This window comes from Podarcis tiliguerta (genome assembly GCF_965153285.1).
Source record: "Podarcis tiliguerta genome assembly, chromosome: 3".
NCBI lineage: Eukaryota > Metazoa > Chordata > Lepidosauria > Squamata > Lacertidae > Podarcis > Podarcis tiliguerta.
The window spans coordinates 90,625,073-90,644,757 of NC_139536.1; the positions used below are offsets into that span (position 1 = coordinate 90,625,073).

Below are 19,685 nucleotides of genomic sequence, written 5' to 3' on the forward strand. Positions count from 1 at the left end.
ATTCACGCTGAAGGAGCTCTCTCTCTCTGCCCTGTAAAATGAGCCATGTGCTTTTGCTAGTGATTTCGCATTCTATAGTGGTTGCTTTTGTTTTAAATTTAGTACATTACACCCACAGGCCTTTGAGAAAATCTTCTATTTCTAATCCACCGGATTGATATTTCAGGTTTACGTAAGAATTAAAGAGAACATGATACCCATGCACAGATTAGGGAGCAGTGCGCTAAATCAGAGGGGCAAGGGGAAGAAGGGATGCCATAGTTATTTATCGGCAGGATTTGTAGGCATTCTGGACTTTTAAGAAAAAGGTCAAACTTTCTGTGATTCTGTGAGCCGCCTGTATTTATTTAGTTTTTATAAACTAAATCAAATTTGCATGATGCCTCATTCAGCATAAATTTGTTTCGCAGTTTTTACTACCTGACACAATTTACTCTGCTTTTGCTAGTAACTGAGAAGGCCACTGGGGGAAAAAAATATAATATTCATCAACTGCTCTGGCTTCGGAGGTTTGCAGCCAAGGTCTACCAAACTGCTTTGCATCTATCTGCAAACTGGGTGGGGAACCTCTGCCCAGGGGGCAAATGCAGCCATTCAGACATCTCTTATTTGGCTCCAAGGGCTTTTGCCCAGGTGACACCCACTATAATCTGCCCTGCAACTTTTGAATGCTGTTGCCTGGCTGGAATGTGTCCTTGAAATGCTTCTTTCTTGCCTGGATGGAAGGTTGTGTGAGAGAGAGAGAGACAGAGAGAATGTGAGGGAACATGCTCCTTGCACATGAGTATGCATGTAGTGAAAGCTCTGGCTTTTGCACGAACAGAATCTAGTTTACTGTATGAAGAAAGGATTCTTGTGCATTGCTCCGCCCACTTCTGCTTCAGGCCCCGCCCACCACTGATACGCATCCCCCCCCAGAAAACCACCCATGATAGCATATGGCCCTGAGGCTGAAAAATGGATCTCCACCACTGCATTAAGGGTTCAAAAGCTGCTTTTCTTAAATACATGTATAGTGGTACCTTGGTTCTCAAACGGCTTAGTTGACGAACAAATTGGCTGCTGAACACCGCAAACCCAGAAGTAAGTGTTCTGGTTTGCGAATGTTTTGGGGAAGCCGAACGTCCGACGCGGCTTCCGCCTGAGTGCAGGAAGCTCCTGCAGCCAATCAGAAGCCGCGCCTTGGTTTTCAAACAGTTTTGGGAGTCGAATGAACTTACGGAATGGTTTAAGTTTGAGAACCAAGGTTCGAGAACCAAGGTATACGTAAAATTGCAGTGCAACCCTGTGCATGCCTATTTAGAAAGTTCCATGGAATTCAACAGGATCACAGCCTTAACAATTTACTTTCAAGATGCTTCAGAAGCCATATTTCTGCAGCCCAACACTGCAGCCTGTGGCTTTTCTGTGCTCCCATGGCAAACCCAGCCACCCTCAATGTGTCAAGCGATGGACAGTGCATGCTCAGCAAAAGAGGCAGGTTGTTTCTGTACCTCTTGCACGCCTTCTTTGAAAGACTCTGAGAAGGTGGAATCCGGAGTACGGCGCTGGGAATTCTGAGGCTGGGCGCTGGAGCTAAACTGGTCAGCACTCAGGCTCCTGTCTAAAACCACCACCCGCTCAGGTGGCTCTGGGTGATAGACAGCTGGAGGGATGCCCACTGTAAAGCTGTGCGGCTGAGTTTCCGTCTTGATCGAATGGGTGGGCATGGATGCGATGGAGACCGTGACAGTCGTGTCCGGAGTAGTCAGGTGGCCCCTCTTGTCAACACCCATCTGGGAAGTGTGCGGAAGAACGATATTCAAAGGCATGTTTTTCAAGACTTGCACTCGGTTTTCCCCAGCAGAAATGAGCGACTGTTCCGCCATGTTCGGTATACAGTTCCTAAACAAACGAGAGGTGGCAGATTAAGCACTTGGGAGTGGGAGGCAGGATAAATTTCTAAAATGGCAGGCCCTAGAGCCCAAGCTTGCCTCATGTCATCTGCCTTCTCTGGGAAGGATTTCCCCCGTCTTACATTTATACAGGGCCGGCCGTCCCATGAGGCAAAGTGAGGTGACTGCCTCAGGCGGCAGAATCCACCAGGGCAGCAGATTCCAATGTCAATCTTCCTTCCCTCCTTGTTCCTTGTGTAGCTCTCCCTTCACGGCTTCTTTCCTGGCAAGGAGCCAGGTGCCATTTTGGGGCCTACCTCAGGTGCCAAAATGTCTTGGGCCAGCCCTGCATTAATACCCCGTATATCTCCCATCATGGAACCAAGGCAGCATACATGAGGTTCCCAGGTACCCAATCCAAGCACTGGATTTGCTTAACTTCAGCAAGATGGCGGTCTCATGTGCCTTCAGATCATACATTGGGGTTTCCCAGTGTATTATTATTCTTATTTAACTTTCGATACTGCCCTTCATCCGAAGATCACAGGGCCGTTTACAATATAAAAACACAAAAAGACATACCATAATAACAAACAAAAACAGTAACACACCCACCCACCCCAGTTTAAAAGGCTATAGATTGTTTAATTAGCCAAAGGTCTGGGAGAAGATGAATGTTTTTTGCCTGGCGCCTAAGGATATGTAATGAAGGCGCCAGGCTAGCCTCCCTGGGGAGAGCATTTCACAAATAGGGAGCTAATGAAGAAAATGCCTGTTCTCATGTTTCCACCCTCCAGACCTCTTGCAGAGGAGGCATATAAAGAAGAACCTCAGATGATGGTTGTAGGATCCAGTTCAGCTCGTATGGTGAGATGCGGTCCTAGAGGTTTTGTGGTCCTAAGCTGTCTAAGGCCTTATAGGTCAAAACCAGCACTTTGAATTGGGCCTGGAAACTAACTGGCAGACAGTGCAGTCGGGTCAGAATTGGTGCTATATGCTCAACTGTCTTGCCTCATTGAGCAACCTGGCTGCTGAATTCTGTGCCAGGTCCATTTTCCAAACCATCTTCAGAGGCAGCCCTACATTGAAGTAATCTAACCTAGAGGTTACCAGAGCACAGATGACAGAGGTTAGGCTATACCTGTCCACATAGGGGCACAGCTGTGCCACCAACTGAAGCTGATGGAAGGCACTCCATGCCACCAAGGCTACCTGAGCCTCAAGCGACACCAAGGGGTCCAGAAGTACCCCCAAGCTGTATACCTGCTACTTCAGAGGGAATGTAACCCCATCAAAAGCAGGCAACCTTCCATCCATCTGGTCTAAGGAACCACCCACTAACAGTGCCTCAGCCTTATCTGGATTGAGTTTGTTTACTGGCTTTGATCCAGTCCATTACCAAGGCAAGTCCAGCACATCAACTGCCACACCTGCAGATACAAAGAAGCAGAGGTGTGTGTCATCAGTATATTACTGACAACATACTCCAGAACTTCAGATGACCCCACTCAGCGGTTTCATATAGATATTAAGCGGCATAAGGGATAAAATCAAAGCCTGATGAACCCCATGTTGAAGGCTTAACAGGGCCAAAGAGCACTCCCCAAGCATCACTCTCTGGAAGCAAGTAGGATTGGGACCACTGTAAAGCAGTGCCACCCACAACTCAAACGGCCACTCCAGAAGGCTATAGCCAGTGGTATCAAAAGCCACTGAGAGGTCAAGAAGAACTAACAAGCACACATTTCCACTGTCTCTCTTCCAATAGAGGTCATCATACAGGGCGACCAAAGCGGTTTCTATGCCAAAACCGAGCCTAAACCCCAATGGAACTGGATCTAGAAAATCAGTTTCCTCCAAGAGCACCTGGATCTGATCTGCAGCCACCTACCCAAGAATATTGCCCAATAAGGGAAGATTGACAACTGGCCAATAATTACTTAGATTTTCCAAATCCAATGAGGGTTTTCTTGAGGAATGATTCTACTACTCCCTCCTTCAAGCTGGCAGGGACCACCTTCTCTCGCAGGGAGCCACAAATCACCTCCCTGACTCAGCCAGCTGTCCCATCCCTGCTAGCTTTTTTTATGAGCCAAGAGGGGCAAGGGTCCATAGAGCAAGTGGTTGCCCTGATTGATCCAAGCACCTTGTCCACATCCTAGAGCCTTACTAACTGAAGCTCATCCAACGTAACAGGACTATACAGTGCTCTGGGTAACCTCTCGAGATTCAACAGTGGAGTCCAAGTCCTGGCGGATGCAAGCAATTTTATCCTCAAAATGCTTTGCAAACAAGTCACAACAAACTACTGTCAGTTCTGCCACCTCCTTTGGGCCAGACTATAAATGGTCCCGCACTACCCGGAAAAGCTCTGCCGGACGTAATGGAGCAGCAAAGTCTGCCTTTTTTGCTGCCTTCACTGCCACTAGGTAGACTTAATAATGAAGCCTCACCAGTGTTCAGTTGCATTTGAGTTTTCCTCCACTCAGCTTTCTTGTTCTGGTTATACTCTGGTGAGAGAACTGCTGCATACACACCAACGCGTTTTGTAGCACAAAAACCATAGCTTTTCTCAATCCAGAATCTTTAATGCTCATCTTCAGCATGCTGCTTTCAATCTCGATTTAGTCTAGATCCTGCCATCCACGAAGCCATGTGTAATTACTTGATACACATTTGAAAACCCTCCCCGTTGATTATGTTATTCGTGCCTTTTCCTCCAGGCACATGCCCCGGGTGAACAAAGGAAGTGGCGATTGCCATCTTGGTATGACCCACAACATCGCTGGACAACCCCCACCCCAGTTACCAGGACCATCTCTTTTCAAATGGACACCTTGCAGGGTAACTCAGAACAAATCTGCAATGAAATGTTATTTCCGGTTTCTCAGGATGGGCAAGAAACAACAACAATGCAACAAAACTAGATTGTGTGTGGACTATGTAGAAAAAGCAAGTACTCAGCCTCCATTGATTTCAGAATAAAATGTGTGCAGCCGAAGACTATTCACACAAATAGCTTTAAAATTAACATGGAGTGCATTTTACGCATCAACACAATGATGCGATAATTCTGATACATCCAGTACTGGAGAAATCATTACCTGTAAAGGTGTCGGGTTTCCCCCTCATCCTTCAGCAACTCTGTTTCTAGCACAGACCTGCCTGCTCCCTGCTGTTACCTCACTACAATTTGAATGACGTGAGCCAACCCATTTTGGGTGAGTGGCTGTGGACCAGACAGAGTAAAGGGAAATGAACAGGCTGTCCTTTTAAGTTGTCTTACAGTGCCTTGACTCCATTCACAAGCTGCCTTAAAAGCAATCATGCTGTTGATGTGCAGCCATGGCTTTCCAAGCCTAGGCTGAAGACATCCCCATCAATAGCTACATTCCACATGGGAACAGGCAGAACAACATCTTTCCAATATATGTGTTTCCATCGTGGGAGTATTATTAATAAGTTCGTGGCAACTCTGGAGCTATCAAGAAAAAGAGGCAGTTGAAACTAACCATGCACCTCCAACTTTTCATCTTCCACATTGCATCTTCCACAGCAGCTCTATGATCTTTTTACCTTGACTGACAGGGTTCCTGGCCACAAAGAGAACTCCTAGGACTCTAGGCATTCTAGTGCTTCTCCTCTTGTGAATGGTCAGGCCTGCCAACATGGACCTACTCATCTCTATTTACTTTGCTCTGCCTGCCACCAGGCAAGGACAAAAGTAGATACCGTTGGCCAAACTTCATTCATGTGATACCTGAGGAGCAGGGATGGGGAACCTCTGGCCTTCGAGATGCTGTTGCCTCCAACTATCTTTCTTTCTTACTTTCTTTTTTTTAAAAAAAAAAAAAGCATTTCAAGGTTGAATACTGAACCTTTTGCCATGTTCTTGGTCAGAATGATCTACATCTGGTTTCACTGCTGACGTTCTCCTTTCCCGGGGAACCTTCAAGTACAAAAAACAACAACACACAAAATAATGAACTGAAACCTAGTAGGAGAACATTATATAAGCAAGTTCTCTTTGAATTCAAAGCATTAGCACAAAACAACAATGGGAAAGACAAGAGATGTGTTACCTACTGCTGATATTATTTAAAGGCACAGGCTTTTTGATTCTGGCTTTGCAACTGTCTGGAGAGAATAACTTGATTTGTCATCTCCTCTACCTTGTGTCCCAAGCCCAACAGAAAAGATGAGTTGGAAGCCGCAGAACTGCTTCCCAAACAGGTTTGGGATCATCGTGGCAAAGCATCACGTAAACTTCCAAAATTCTAACTCTTTCCTCCATGCCTCTATTCCGAAGCCCTGGTTGCGTTTGATTAAGTCAGGCTCAAAGTAGTCCCATTGAAAGCAATTATCCACTGACTGCAATGGGTCTAGCCAAGAGAAACATTTCTGGGTACAACCCTTCCCTTTTAAAGCATAAGCTCTCACCCCCTTTTTTTCCGGATGGGGGAGTCAATTTTTTAATTAAATTTTAAAATCTTTACATATGAATTCCAGATTCCAAATCTTTTATGCATTTCTCTTTAAGCTATGACTTCCCATCTTTCCCTCCATGCTATTCTTAATCCCATCCCATTTACATTCTGTATTCTAATAAACATTTCACCTAAGACATTCTTCTGTTTAATATATTATCAATTTTCTACCACTGCTTGTATTTCAAATCCTGCTCGCAGGTCTCATTCCTGTATCTGTAAATTGCTAAATGCTTCCGAATAATGCAAACATCACACGTTTTTCGCCCCTCTTAAGAAACACTGGCTTAAAGGCTGGTTGAAACAAATAAAGTGTGAAGTATATAAGCAGAAACCATAATTTCAACAGTTGCCAGTTTCTACTTTGAAGACTAGATTCACAAACTAATTTTCACATGAGGTGGAATTAGCTCGACATCCTCCAGCTCTGAAATATGCTGTATCAGCAACACCCTTGCATTTAAACATTTTGCCTGGCAAATGCGCACCACGTAAATGATAGTGTAGCTGATGAAAACTTCTTAAATGCTATAGTAAATGGCTTCCGGCACAAGCTGAGTGAGACAGAGATTAAAATGCTGCATATGTTTAGGGTGGTGGGCAGGGCACAGAAACAAAAGTGTAAGTTCCCTTGCAAGTCAACCATGAAGTCAGCATGGCTCAGTTGGTTAGAGCTAATAACTAACACCACCAAGGTTGCAGGTTCGATCCCTGTATGGGACAGCTGCATATGCTTGCACTGCAGGGGGTTGGACTTGATCAACTTTCAGATTTGAAAATAAGGGATCAGCAGCCTCAAAAATAAGGGATCAGCAGCCTCACCTGTCCCGGGGACAGTCTACAGGATATCTAACAATCCGGGATAGCAGCAGGAAGCAGCCGGAAATGGCGCTGGAATAAGGGAATTTCTCACAAAAAAAGTGAAGGTTGACAGCTATGGACTTGATGATCCTCACAATCCCTTCCAACTATACAATTCTAGGATTCTAAGTAAGGGCTGCAATTTTCAGAATGTGGATCTTTCATTGCTAATTTACACGTTTCAGAAATGCTCATGTTACGCATCCAAGCTAAACCCTTATTTGCATTTATTTATTTCTTGCATTTAGATTCTGCCTTTTTTCTCTCTCCAAAGGTGCTCAAGGCAGGGTACCTGGTCCTCCACTGTCTTATGTATTCCCCAAAGGACCCTGTGAGGAAGGTTAGGCTAAGAGGCAGTGACTGCACCATGGGCACCCAAGTGAGGTTCATTCATGGCCAAGTGGGGCTTTGAACACTTGAATCACTACGTCACATTGGCCCCCACATTAGGGGTGGACATGCACATTAAAAGGGGGGCGGATGGGAATCACATTTCCAAAACCTGTCTTTGGCTTGTAATGCTAATTAGGATCAGGGTGGCATTTACAAGAAAGTAGGGCAGGCAGAGAAAGGGCAGTATTCCTTAACCCACTGATTCTCCCCCCTGCCAACATCCCAAATGGAGCAGGGAGCTATGGAAGACGTGCCAAGCTAAAATGTGGTTACTAACTTATTACAAGTTAATCTGTCTGCTTGGCTTTGTTTTTCTTTACACCCACACAAAGCACAAAAAGAAAACATTTAATGCAAACACACCCAGTTAGTAGGTAGGAGCTCAGCCTTAACGCGATGATCTGTCTGTAGAAAAGCTTGAGGGTGATACCTTTCCTTGCTCAGAGATGAGTGCGTGCTTGTTAAGGAGGCTTCCAAGGCCCACAGCCGCGAAGCTAAGTTTCTCTTGTTGCCCAACTCTTCTTATGAAAGGCTTGTGAAAGCTTTTTTATTATTATTTACAAGCTCAGAGCTGGTGGCGGTTGGACAACAGCACTGACGGATCAGACCAGTAGCCCCTCGAGTCCTATAGCCAGTCTGACTGGTTTTGGGGTATTCAGAGCAAGCATATATTAAAGCACAGAACTGAGCCTGGATAGCTCCGTTGGTTAGAGTGTGGTGCTGATAGCACCAAGGTTGCAGGTTCAATCCCTGCATTGCAGGGGGTTGAACTAGATGGTGCTCAGGGTCTCTTCCAACTCTGATATTCTATTCTTATTCTATGTTGTAGTGGGCAACACTAGTTTTAGGGACCACTGTTAACATGAGGCTCTGTTGCTCTGGAGCTCATAATTAACCGTCTTTCCATGTCCCCTCAGTTCTATGAATTCAGGTGCTTACGCAGCTATTAAGAGTTGAAGGAGCACTTTTTGAAGGCCGAGGGTCTTCTCGGTAGTGGCGCCCACCCTGTGGAACGCCCTCCCATCGGATGTCAAGGAAATAAACAACTATATGACTTTTAGAAGACATCTGAAGGCAGCCCTGTTTAGGGAAGTTTTTAATGCTTGATCTTTTATTGTATTTTTAATATTTTGCTGGCAGCCGCCCAGAGTGGCTGGGGAAACCCAACCAGCCCTGTTTAGGGAAGTTTTTAATGCTTGATCTTTTATTGTATTTTTTATATTTTGTTGGAAGCCGCTCAGAGTGGCTGGGGAAACCCAACCCAGAGTGGGTGGGGTATAAATAAATGATGATGATCATGATGATTATTTCTTCACCTGGCCAACCAAGGGTGAGGGCCCATGCTCTCCCACCCCCAGTTTTGGAACTGGGAAGCACTCAGATGCTTCGAAAGAGGAAGAGAATGGGACATTCCAAATGGGACATGCTCTGGTCAGTCAAAAGGCACACCTCACATGGCACTGGGTACACATACTGATAACTGCTGCAATTCTACATAAATCAGGTGTGGGGAGACGTGTGGCCCTCCAGATGGTGTTGGCAATGCAACCCACATCACTCCTGACCAATGACTATTGCTGGTGGTGGTGGGTTTGATGGGAATTGGAGTCCTACTTATCTCTAGTACAAAGCACAAGGCAGTGCAAAGCTACCAGAGCAAGGCAAAGGAGGATTACGCTTGGAGACTCTCTCCTGACTCAATGAAGAGGAAAAGAAAGAAGTGAGCAAACAGAGGGTACTGATTTGCTCCTCAAAAGGCTGTCCCTGATGGCAACTTTAATTCAAAAGGGCCTTGGCCGCAGCTGCAGCTGCATCTGGTAGAAGAGAACTCCACACATCAGCTTAGCTTTAACCAAGTGATACATTACATTTCTAACAGGTTAGCACCTCTTCCATTTAATCCACTAAAGGAAAACCCAGAATGAGGAAACCTCCCAGAGCTATGCAGTTGTTTATAAGGAAGGTGGGTTGAAAAGACAAAGAATTAGGTGCTCATTTCCCAGGAGATATACTACAATTTGGGCACGGACAAGTCAAAATGTAAGAGCAGCTTTAATGGATGAGCCAAACAGACCATCTACCCCAGCAGCCTGCTTCTCCACACCAGCCAATCAGATGCCTCTTTGGGAGCCCACAAGCAGGGCAGGACAGAGGCAAGAGCCCTCTTCTGCTTCTGCCCCCAGTAACTGGCCTGCTGCCTCTGAAATACGGTGCTACACACAGAGCATGTCCTTTATGAATCCTTTTCAATGTTATTGTATGGCTGTGGGATTTCCATAAATCAATCACATGCTATGTGAAGGAGCATTTCCCTGCCAATCTGTTTCAATGGACATCGCTGAAAAGGGAAGACACACACACACACACACACACAGAGAGAGAGAGAGAGAGAGAGAGAGAGAGAGAGAGAGAGAGAGAACCCAAAAGCAAAGTATGCCAACTGCTACCAACGCCTTGCCCTGTTAAAGAGAGATTCCAGAACAGGTTGCTTAGATAACTGGAAAAGTTACTTTATCCAATACTTGTTTTCCCTTTTTGAGTCATCTAACCAGAAGTTGCTATTTTATTATTTGTAGCCACTACAAAAGCAGCTGTATCATGTTCCCAGCTAAGTGGTAAAAGGCATGGCCTTTCTCCCCTTTAAGGAAGGCACGTGAAACAACAAAGCACACTCTGCTGGCCTGTTTTACGAGTCCTAGCCAAGTGCCAACGTTGTTACCTTGTAATAGTCATACAACAGTCCCAAGGCAGCAGCGCTGTCCTCATCCCCATTGATGCTCATCATGGCTTTGGTAGCTGCTGTAAGAGGGTTTTCAAGGAAGGACTTCCAAGCTTCATCCTCGCTGGTGTAGGGTCGCCTCTGGGAGTAGAGCGTTTCATTCTGAAGAACCAAAACAGGCCTTTTGCTTCATAGAGAGGGAGATGAAACAAAACACACAATTACAAAACACACTTTGGGCTGGGACCCAAAGAGGTCCATGCAAACGTCTAAGCACTTCCACCACACATGCGAGGTTGTGCAAGGAACCCAACTAAGGGCTCATCCACATTTTGTTTGCATTATGTACCAATTAATTGCCCCAGGCAGGTCCAAGAACTTTTCTCATTGTTCCGCAGTTGTGCCTTGCAAAAATCCGACATTACCTGCTGAATTGAGGCTCACTTAAGCCAAACCCCTCTTTGGATTTTCTGAGCATCTGGTAAGATTCTGATTCAGTGGGTAAGATTGGATTTTTGCAAGGCACACCCACAAAATGAAGAGAAAAACTCTTGAACCATGGGGGATTAATCAGTACAGGATACAGTCAGAGTACAGGCCAAGTGAGTGGGAGGATGAGCCCTGGGTACGTTGAGACAATGGTCTGGAGGGTCTGCTAGTTCCCACTGCGCACAGCAGCAGAGACAGAAAAGCAGTTTCTCAAAAACTGGTGTGCTTGTCAAACATTTTGAACATGCAGTTATGTTGCTGTTCTTTGCTCTGGTGGAAAAGCTTGCTATCCTATCCTGTTCCAACTTCATATAACTTAAAACAAGAAGAAGAATCACAGTCTTTGAATTCTTCAGAAATACCTCATTGTTTTATCTGGAACACTTTTAGCCATGCAAAGGGCTTGCACACTCAAACTAACTGCTTCCACCCTCTTGCCCAATCACTGTTTACTGCTAGGGATATATCATTATGCAGGAAGGGAACAGAGAGGCCCTCTCATTGGCTGCCCTCCAGCCATGATGGAACTTACCACCTAAGCTTTCAGAACATATATTTTAATAAACATTCCATTCTCTTTTTCAGAAAGAAAGAAAGAAAGAAGGAAGAAACCAAGAATTGCACAACCTCCAACTTAAGACTAGCTTTTTGTTGACCAAGCTCTAAAGAGATCTGGGAGAGGATGAACTGAATTTTAATTAAACTTTTATCTTGATATTTTTTCCAAGAGGCATTGTGCTTAGAGCTTAATTATACATTAAAATATCTGCCTTGTAACTAGTCAGATGATTGGGCTATCTAACTCAGGGATGTCTGATCTGAATGCCTCAAACTCCTGGGAACCAGACAACAGGTCTAACCTAGGACTTTGTTTGTCTAACAATGCAGGCATCCCCAACCTTCGGCCCTCCAGATGCTTTGGACTACAGTTCCCATCATCCCTGACCACTGGTCCTGTTAGCTAGGGATCATGGGAGTTGTAGGCCAAAACATCTGGAGGGCCGCTGGTTGGGGATGCCTGAACAATGCCATCTTATGCATTCAGAACCAAGTTCCACTGAGTTGAGTGAGCTTTACTCCCAAGTAAATGCATACAGGATTGTAATCTAAGATACGTGCTTTGGCAGTGAACGAAGACCTCCCAGTTATTTTGTCCCGAGCTTATAATATTTAAAGTAAAAAATAAAAATAAATCACCTATGTTTTGGGGGGGGGGGAGCTTCAGAAGACGTCTTTACTGTATTTGAGGCTTCTATATTTGAAAAGCCAATAGCATAAACGAAACATTTCAAACTGTGTTTTAAAACTATAATCTTGATTTCTGAATGCTAGAGGTTGACAATGCAATACCAATGGCTTTTGGTCATTCTTGGAACACAAACGACCCAGAGCTACCCCAAGGCATGTAGATCTTCAGTATCGCATGCATTCATTCTCTGCACAAATTTTGTGTAAAAGCAGTACCAAAATGAAAACCTTCCTGGACTTACTCGCAGTCCAGAAAGGACCCAGGCCAATAACTGCAAAGCACCAGTTTCAAGTGAAGCTTTTCATTAGCTGTGACTCACTGCTGAATAAACTCATAAAGCGGCTTGTTTACTTAGTTCCCTAAATCCACTTACTCTGAGGTCTTAATGTGCCCATAAGCAAGCATGTGCTGGGTTATGTCCACTAGCAAAGTAGTATCCAAGAGCTTACTTTTGGCTTAAAGCTGGCTGGAAACCAGCCTTAGTCTGAGGTGAGGACATCTCGGAGTATTCAAAAAGAAGAGTTATTTTTATACAAAAGGTAATTTTGGGGGTACTTTTTGCAAGAAGATGTCTCAGCTGATTCATACCCTCCAACATTTATCTGGTGAAAATAGGGATGTCCTATTCCACAACAACAACAACTTCATTATTTATACCCCGCATATCTGACAAGGTTGCCCTAGCCACTCTGGGCAGCTTCCAACATATCATAAAACATTACAAAACTCCCCTATACAGGGCTGCCTTCAGATGTCTTCTAAAAGTTGTATAGTTACTTATCTCCTTGGCTCAGAGGTCGCATAACTCCATACCTTCCAACACTTCTCCAGTGAAAATAGGGACGTCCTAAGGAAAAGCGGAACATTCCGGGATCAAATCAGAAACCGGAACGGCTTCTGTAAATCCACTGCTGCCCCTGGGAAATAGGGACACTTGGAGGGTCTGCTGTTGAATCAATACTGCCAGATCTGGGTTCACACCCATTTAAAACACTGTTTCCCCTTCAGCATACACAAAGGTTAGTTAGTATTTAAGACAAAATTTAAGTTTTGCTTAAAATATTGCCAGGGGCTGAAAAACGGGTAGGGGAGGAATGAAACCTGCATGAAACGCAAGATACCATCAGTCCTTGAAGCGAAAGTCTTATGGAAACCTATAGCTGTATTTTTACTCTATACACACAAACCACATTCTCAGTTCGCTTCATGCATTTGACAAAGAACAATGTTGCTTGTAACAGCTCATGCTGCTTTGTATTTTGCCACTGAGGAATAGAAAGCAGCCTGCGGAGCCCAGGAAACCTTGTGGATGGGTCACAAAGCACAGGGATTTCAGATTTCTCTCCTACACACTTACACAGAACGGGAATTTAAACCAACAAGCAGGTCTTAAACAAAAAGCAACTCTCTGCTGATTGGCAACTCCGGTAAGACATATATGAGGTGGAATTCGAGTTTTTTACTCAAAGTAGGCCTGCTGAAGGTGGGATGTGGGTGGTGCTGTGGGTTAAACCACTGAGCCTCTTGGGCTTGCCGATCAGAAGGTCGGCAGTTCGAATCCCCATGACAGAGTGAGCTCCCATTGTTCGGTCCCAGCTCCTGCCCACCAAGCAGTTCGAAAGCACGTCAAAGTGCAAGTAGATAAATAGGTACCACTCCGGTGGGAAGGTAAATGGCATTTCCATGTGCTGCTCTGCTTTGCCAGAAGCAGCTTAGTCATGCTGGCCACATGACCCGGAAGCTGTCTGCGGGAAACCTTTTGGGAAAGTGCTGTATGAATATTTTCTAATAATGAGACCATGGCCTCTTCTGTGCTGGCACCAGGAAAAATAGAATAGAAAGAAATAAGCTTTCAAGGAGTGTTTTTAATCACATGTGACAAAGCCTGCATGCTGTCCACACTGCATTCTGCTCTTGTGACTCTATGAGTGACAACAAAAGCCAGTGTAGTGTAGTGGTTAGAGTAGGACCTAAGAGACCAGGTTTAAACCCCCGCTTGGCCATGAAGCTCTCTGAATGACCTTGGGCTGGTCACTGCCTCTCAGCCTAACCCTACCTCACAGGGTTGTTGGGGACATTAAATGAGATGAGGGAAGAACCATGTCCACCATCTAGAACACCTTGGAGAAAAAATGTGGGATATAAATCTATTCTAACAAAAACAACAACAAAAAATGCTATTTCCCCATCCCTAGCATGCCTGAGCCACAAGCTGGCAAAATACCTAGTACAGTGGTACCTCAGGTTACAGACACTTCAGGTTACAGACTCCACTAACCCAGAATTAGTACCTCGGGTTAAGAACTTTACCTCAGGATGAGAACAGAAACCACGTGGCGGCGGCACGGCAGCAGAGGGAGGCCCCATTAGCTAAAGTGGTACCTCAGGTTAAGAACAGTTTCAGGTTAAGAACGGACCTCCAGAATGAATTAAGTTCTTAACCCGAGGTACCACTGTACGGAATTATACAAATGCCCTTTCTCAGCCTCTTGCCATCAGGTTCTGTGGATCCAGATCAGAGAGATTTGCCCTTGAAATAGGATTTGCAAGCAGGAGATTGCCAGGGATACTTTTTCTAAGGGCCTCCGAGTCAGCGGGAGAGGATCAGGGTACTCCGCCTCTTGACCCATGCCATCACTACTGGCGACCCATTCTCCTCCCTAGGCTGCTATGTTGCAAAACTAGAGGCTGCCTTGTACCAGCAAGCAAGGGAGGGGCAGCAGCCGTGCTGAGGAATACAGGCAGAACCCTTAATTTGAAATCTGACAGCTCTGCCCATACAGTCACCAGGGCTTCCCAAAATTTGTGCAAGACCGGTGCAATGCTGTACAGTTCTCTTTGTTTCTTCACAAAATGCATATTTAGTAATATGGAAGGGGAACCACTGTGTTCTCCCCTGCCCTGCATCAACACCTTGTTCTGTGTTAGCATTCCCCAACCTGGTGCCCACCGGATGCTGTTGGGCTTGTAACTTGCATCAGCTTCAGTTGGCATGGTCCATCATCAGTGGCAATGGAGCCGTAAGCCCAGCAACATCTAGAGGGCAAGCCTTCATTTTATTTTGCAAAGCAATTGCAAAAAAACGTTCTTGGTTGGCCTATGACAGGCATCCCGAACCTGCAGCCCTCCAGAGGTTTTGGATGATGGGAATTGTAGTCCAAAACATCCGAAGGTAGGGGATGCCTGGCCTATGACAACCAACATGACCCCTCTCCACAAAGGCTTTGTACACACCATACATTAAAGTCACGTATTACCTCGACCTCAAGTATCCTGGGAACTGGATTCTAAAACACATTCACATAAAATCGAGTCTCTCCTTCACTAGATTACCTCCCGCGTGACCAACGTTAGCTATTCACAACTGAGCTACTAGAGAACTTTCTAGAATTCAGTTGCCAACCAATCAAATTTAAATACACCGTAATGCATATAAGCCTGTTGCTCAGGGGAAGTCTCGTCCTAAGGCTTCCTCTGATACTTTCTCTGAGCGACAGCAATTCCCCCTTGCTCTGATGTGTTTCTGCTTCATTGGCAAGGTCCCTTGTCTCCCCTCAGGCTGACACTGAAGGCTCAGCCCTGACAGAACTAGTTACGCTGAATTCCTAGAGATGAAACTGGGCCTACCAGACTTGTGCATTTGATGTTCGGAGAAAAGTTTCCCATATGGAGCATGCGGGAAATCGCTTTGTGTCCTGTCAGGTCATTTGCACCAATCACACACTTTTGCCCCATCAACAGGCCAATCAGACTCCAATGCATACACCACGTGACAAGTGCATACTCCTCACATGACAGACACATGACAAATTGTACATGCAGTGGGAGCAGTATCAGGGCAAGATAAAAATCATATTGGGTGGTGTTGCCTCTGCTGTAAATGGTTAGGAGTGGTGAGGAAGGAGACACAGGGAAGAATTCAACCTAAACTGAAAAAGCAAACAGGCAAATACCACCCCCATTCAGATTATAAGTGGAACAGCCAATAACATTAAAATCTGTCAAAAATCAAAGCTATTGTAAGCATCCTCTCTTGTTGCAACCATCCGCCCCAAATAAAAAGCGCAAATGCGCTATTTAAATAAAAAAAAAAGAACGTAGAAAGAATTATCTTCAGAGCTATCAACAAAGCACAGGATTTGGCAGTAACTCAATCTCTCCCCTGAGCTGCAGGTTCTTTGAGGAAAAACGAGACCATATTTTCTCAAAAGACAGTGAAATGTGTATATTTCTGACAGCTGCCCTGTGTCAAGTTTTAAAGTCTGAAGTGTCTATTGGCACAGTGAACTATGCACACACAATGCTAAAAGGCATTTAGCAAGAGCTGGAAATAAGTCTTCCATTGTGTGTGTAATTACTTCATAACCACTGCCTTGTTTTCTGCTTGAATAATTTGCAAAAAGAGAGAGAGAGAGAGAGAGAAGAGATAGGAAAACATGACAGCCGTAAGGGCTCTGTGCCTTGCTGGGATAATGTGGTGATATAGTCCAGAGTTAGTCTCCCATGGCAAAGAGTGTTAAGTCTTCATTTTTCTGGGTTGTTTATATACCACTTTTGACCCACAGCACCCGCTCCTGAACACTCCAAAATGGAGAACGGCACATTGTTTTTTAAACAGGTAAAATAAAAGTACAATAAATACAGCAAATTAATCATCAAAACAATTTAAGATAGCAAAAGCAAAATACACAACAGTGGCTTTCCTACAAAATCAAAATGTGATGGCGATTCAGTAATCTTGGACTCTCTTGCTCAACCCAGTCATTGCTTTCATTTCAACTTTCATCTCTCCGTAGTCACTATCTCCCTCCCACTATATTAGGACCAACACACTGGCCGCCAACCCACCTTCTGGTTCCCCAGTTTCCTTGCCCTGCTACAGAACAGAACCCTGACCACCCAATCTATTTCAGTTTAAGGTAGCAGTGAAGGAATGGGTTGGGAGATGGAGCACTGCCATCCTGCTAAAACAATTCTTGTTTAGACAAGCCTAACCAGATGCTTTGAAAGTTGAGCTAATTTTAATCCATTTTAGTATTTCATTTCATTTCATTCATTTAGATTTATTAAATTTGCATACCGCCGTTCTTCTGTAGAACTCAGGGCGGTTTTCACAACATAATAATAAAAAATGGATAATGAAAACAATAACCCAAAAAACCACAAATCAATACCACCCCGCCAGGGTTGTCATACGTCCGGAATTTCCCATACTCGGAATACCGCAGCTGAAAGCAGTGTCTGGGTGGAAATCGGCTAAATGTCCCAGGCGTATGGCAACTGATGTCAGCAGTGTCATTTTTTTGCCAATTTCCCTCAAAAATAGCTTTAAAAAAAAAACCTTTTCCGTCCAGATTTTCACTTTTTGAAATATGGCAAACCTACCCCCTTCCCCTCCCACAAACACATTAAACAGGGTTATTAAAATATTAATCAGCCCAAGGCCTGGTTGAAGAGGAATGTTTCCACCTGGTGCCTAAAGATGTCTAATGAAGGCACCAGGCAGGTCTCCTAGGGAAGAGCATTATTTTAACTTTTGTATGGTTGTGATTTATTTATTTTTTACTGTTTTACCTTTTGTAAACTTCTTTGAGGTTTTTTATTTTACAATCAGGAGGTATATAAATTATATGAATTAAATAAAACATAAATTATATGAAATAAATAAAATATAATACAAAGTAACTAGCTCTAGGTAGCTGATCTATGGCCATTCATGTACAAACCTTCATTTTACATTCTGCAATCCAAGCTGAAGAACTTCATAGAGAAATAGTGGTGTTCAAACACGAGTGTAAACAAGCATTGGAGTGTAACCAACTTCACAAACAATCACTGACTTTAAACTAATGCAGCATAACTTTATGATTGTCAAGATGTTTTCTAAGCTATCCATCACATTTTGGGACTACAGAATATTGCAGGTAGCTTTCTCTTAGTAATGTAAATCTCTGTGATAGGAATAACTGCGAGAAAACTTTTAGCCACCGCCAAATGGTCCTAAAATGTTAAAGAGCTAGTGGTTTGAAGAAAAGGAACCTCTCAATTTCTTACCCTCTCAATTTATTTAATGCTGAACTGCCATTCAAAAAAATGTCTTACGGCAGGGGTAGGCAACCTAAGGCCTGGGGGCCGGATGTGGCCCAACTGCCTTCTCAATCCAGCCGGCAGACGGTCCGGGAATCAGCGTGTTTTTACATGAGTAAAATGTGTCCTTTTATTTAAAATGCGTCTCAGGGTTATTTGTGGGACATAGGAATTCGTTCATTTCCCCTCCAAAATATAGTCCGGCCCACCACATGGTCTGAGGGACGGTGGACCTGCCCACGGATGAAAAAGGTTGCTGACCCCTGCCTTACAGTTTTAGGGCTTGACTGTTCTGCCAACAATGGTGAAATCTAATTTAGCAATCCCTTGAAAATCCACTAGAACTTCTGAACTGAGGGCGGTATGAGAAATTCCAGGATTCAAACTATTATTTAAAACAAAATCATGAGCTACTGCTGCAGTCCAGAAGTGAGCTCCATGTGAACAGAGTAGGACTTCTTAGCATACATGCAACGGGATTGCTCACCTGTAGCAAACACTACAATTTTCACTTTTACCCTCATGGCAATGGATAATATGATACCTTATCTGAGCGCAAGGATGCTGAACCCGCAGCCCCTTCAAACACTTTTGGACTCCCTGCAGCCATCATGGCCAGTGGTTAGAGATTATGGGAACTATAGTCCAACATCTAGAAGCAGGTAGGTAGCCGTGTTGGTGTGACACAGTAGATATATATAGATATAGAGAATTGTCCAGTAGCAACTTAGAGACCAACTAAGTTTGTTCTTGGTATGAGCTTTCGTGTGCCATGTCTTAGTGTGAGAGGAAATGGCACAAGGACAGAATGTTTAGTATGCAGAAAACAAAAGCAAGATGGTTTAACCCCACAGGAGCACAATTTAATCATAGAATTGTGGAGTTGGAAGGCACCCTGAGGATCATCCAGTCCACCCCCCTGCAATGCAGGAATATGCAGCTGTCCCATAAGGGAATTGAACCTGCAACCTTGGTGTTCTCAGCACCATGATCTAACCAGCTGAGCTTTCAGAAGAATGTAAACTGATGCATAACGACTCATTATACAGACTTGTTTAATAAAATGCCCCACCGCAAATTGCAACTGGAATCCAGCATAAGTTCAGATGAGAGCAATGCTGCATTCCTCAGAAGAAAGCAACTTCCAGATTGCAGTCTGACATCCCAATCCTATTCCCACTGCTCGAAAGTCGCATCCATCTCATACAGGACTTACTTTTCTGAGTAAACATTTGCCAAGATCACAGACATAGCCACATCGCTCTACCGTTTTTTCTCTCCGAAAAGATTGGTGTTTAGCATGCCATCGGTCTTGCACACAAATCTGGCCAGAATCCAACAGCTTTGAATAAAGTCAATACCAGAGAACGTATGAAATCCTGCCTCCGACAAAGCCAATGCAAAACAAGAAGACTCCCGATGATAACCCCACTTCTGTTCAAAAACTAACATTTGCGGTTCCCGTTGCAAGTCTTAGCCCTGCCATCAAACACCAATGCATTATGAAAAGAGCCTTCTATACAACG

General features: G+C 44.4%; 1 protein-coding gene across 3 annotated transcripts in view; it reads right to left on the reverse strand.

Annotated features, from left to right (window-relative positions):
- GRHL1 (grainyhead like transcription factor 1) overlaps positions 1-19,685 on the reverse strand; it is a 57,842-nt gene that overhangs the window by 36,348 nt on the left and 1,809 nt on the right. For 2 of the 3 annotated variants that reach the window (XM_083431660.1, XM_083431658.1), the window contains exons 1-4: positions 15,330-15,515; positions 10,335-10,521; positions 5,753-5,823; positions 1,494-1,884 (exon numbers count right to left, since the gene is read on the reverse strand). In XM_083431660.1, the coding sequence (XP_083287786.1) occupies positions 1,494-1,884; positions 5,753-5,823; positions 10,335-10,521; positions 15,330-15,370 (690 nt within the window). In that variant the 5' untranslated portion in view covers positions 15,371-15,515. Of the gene's footprint in view, positions 1-1,493; positions 1,885-5,752; positions 5,824-10,334; positions 10,522-15,329; positions 15,516-19,685 lie in introns of those variants that run through there. The other variant, XM_083431659.1, reaches the window with a different exon arrangement.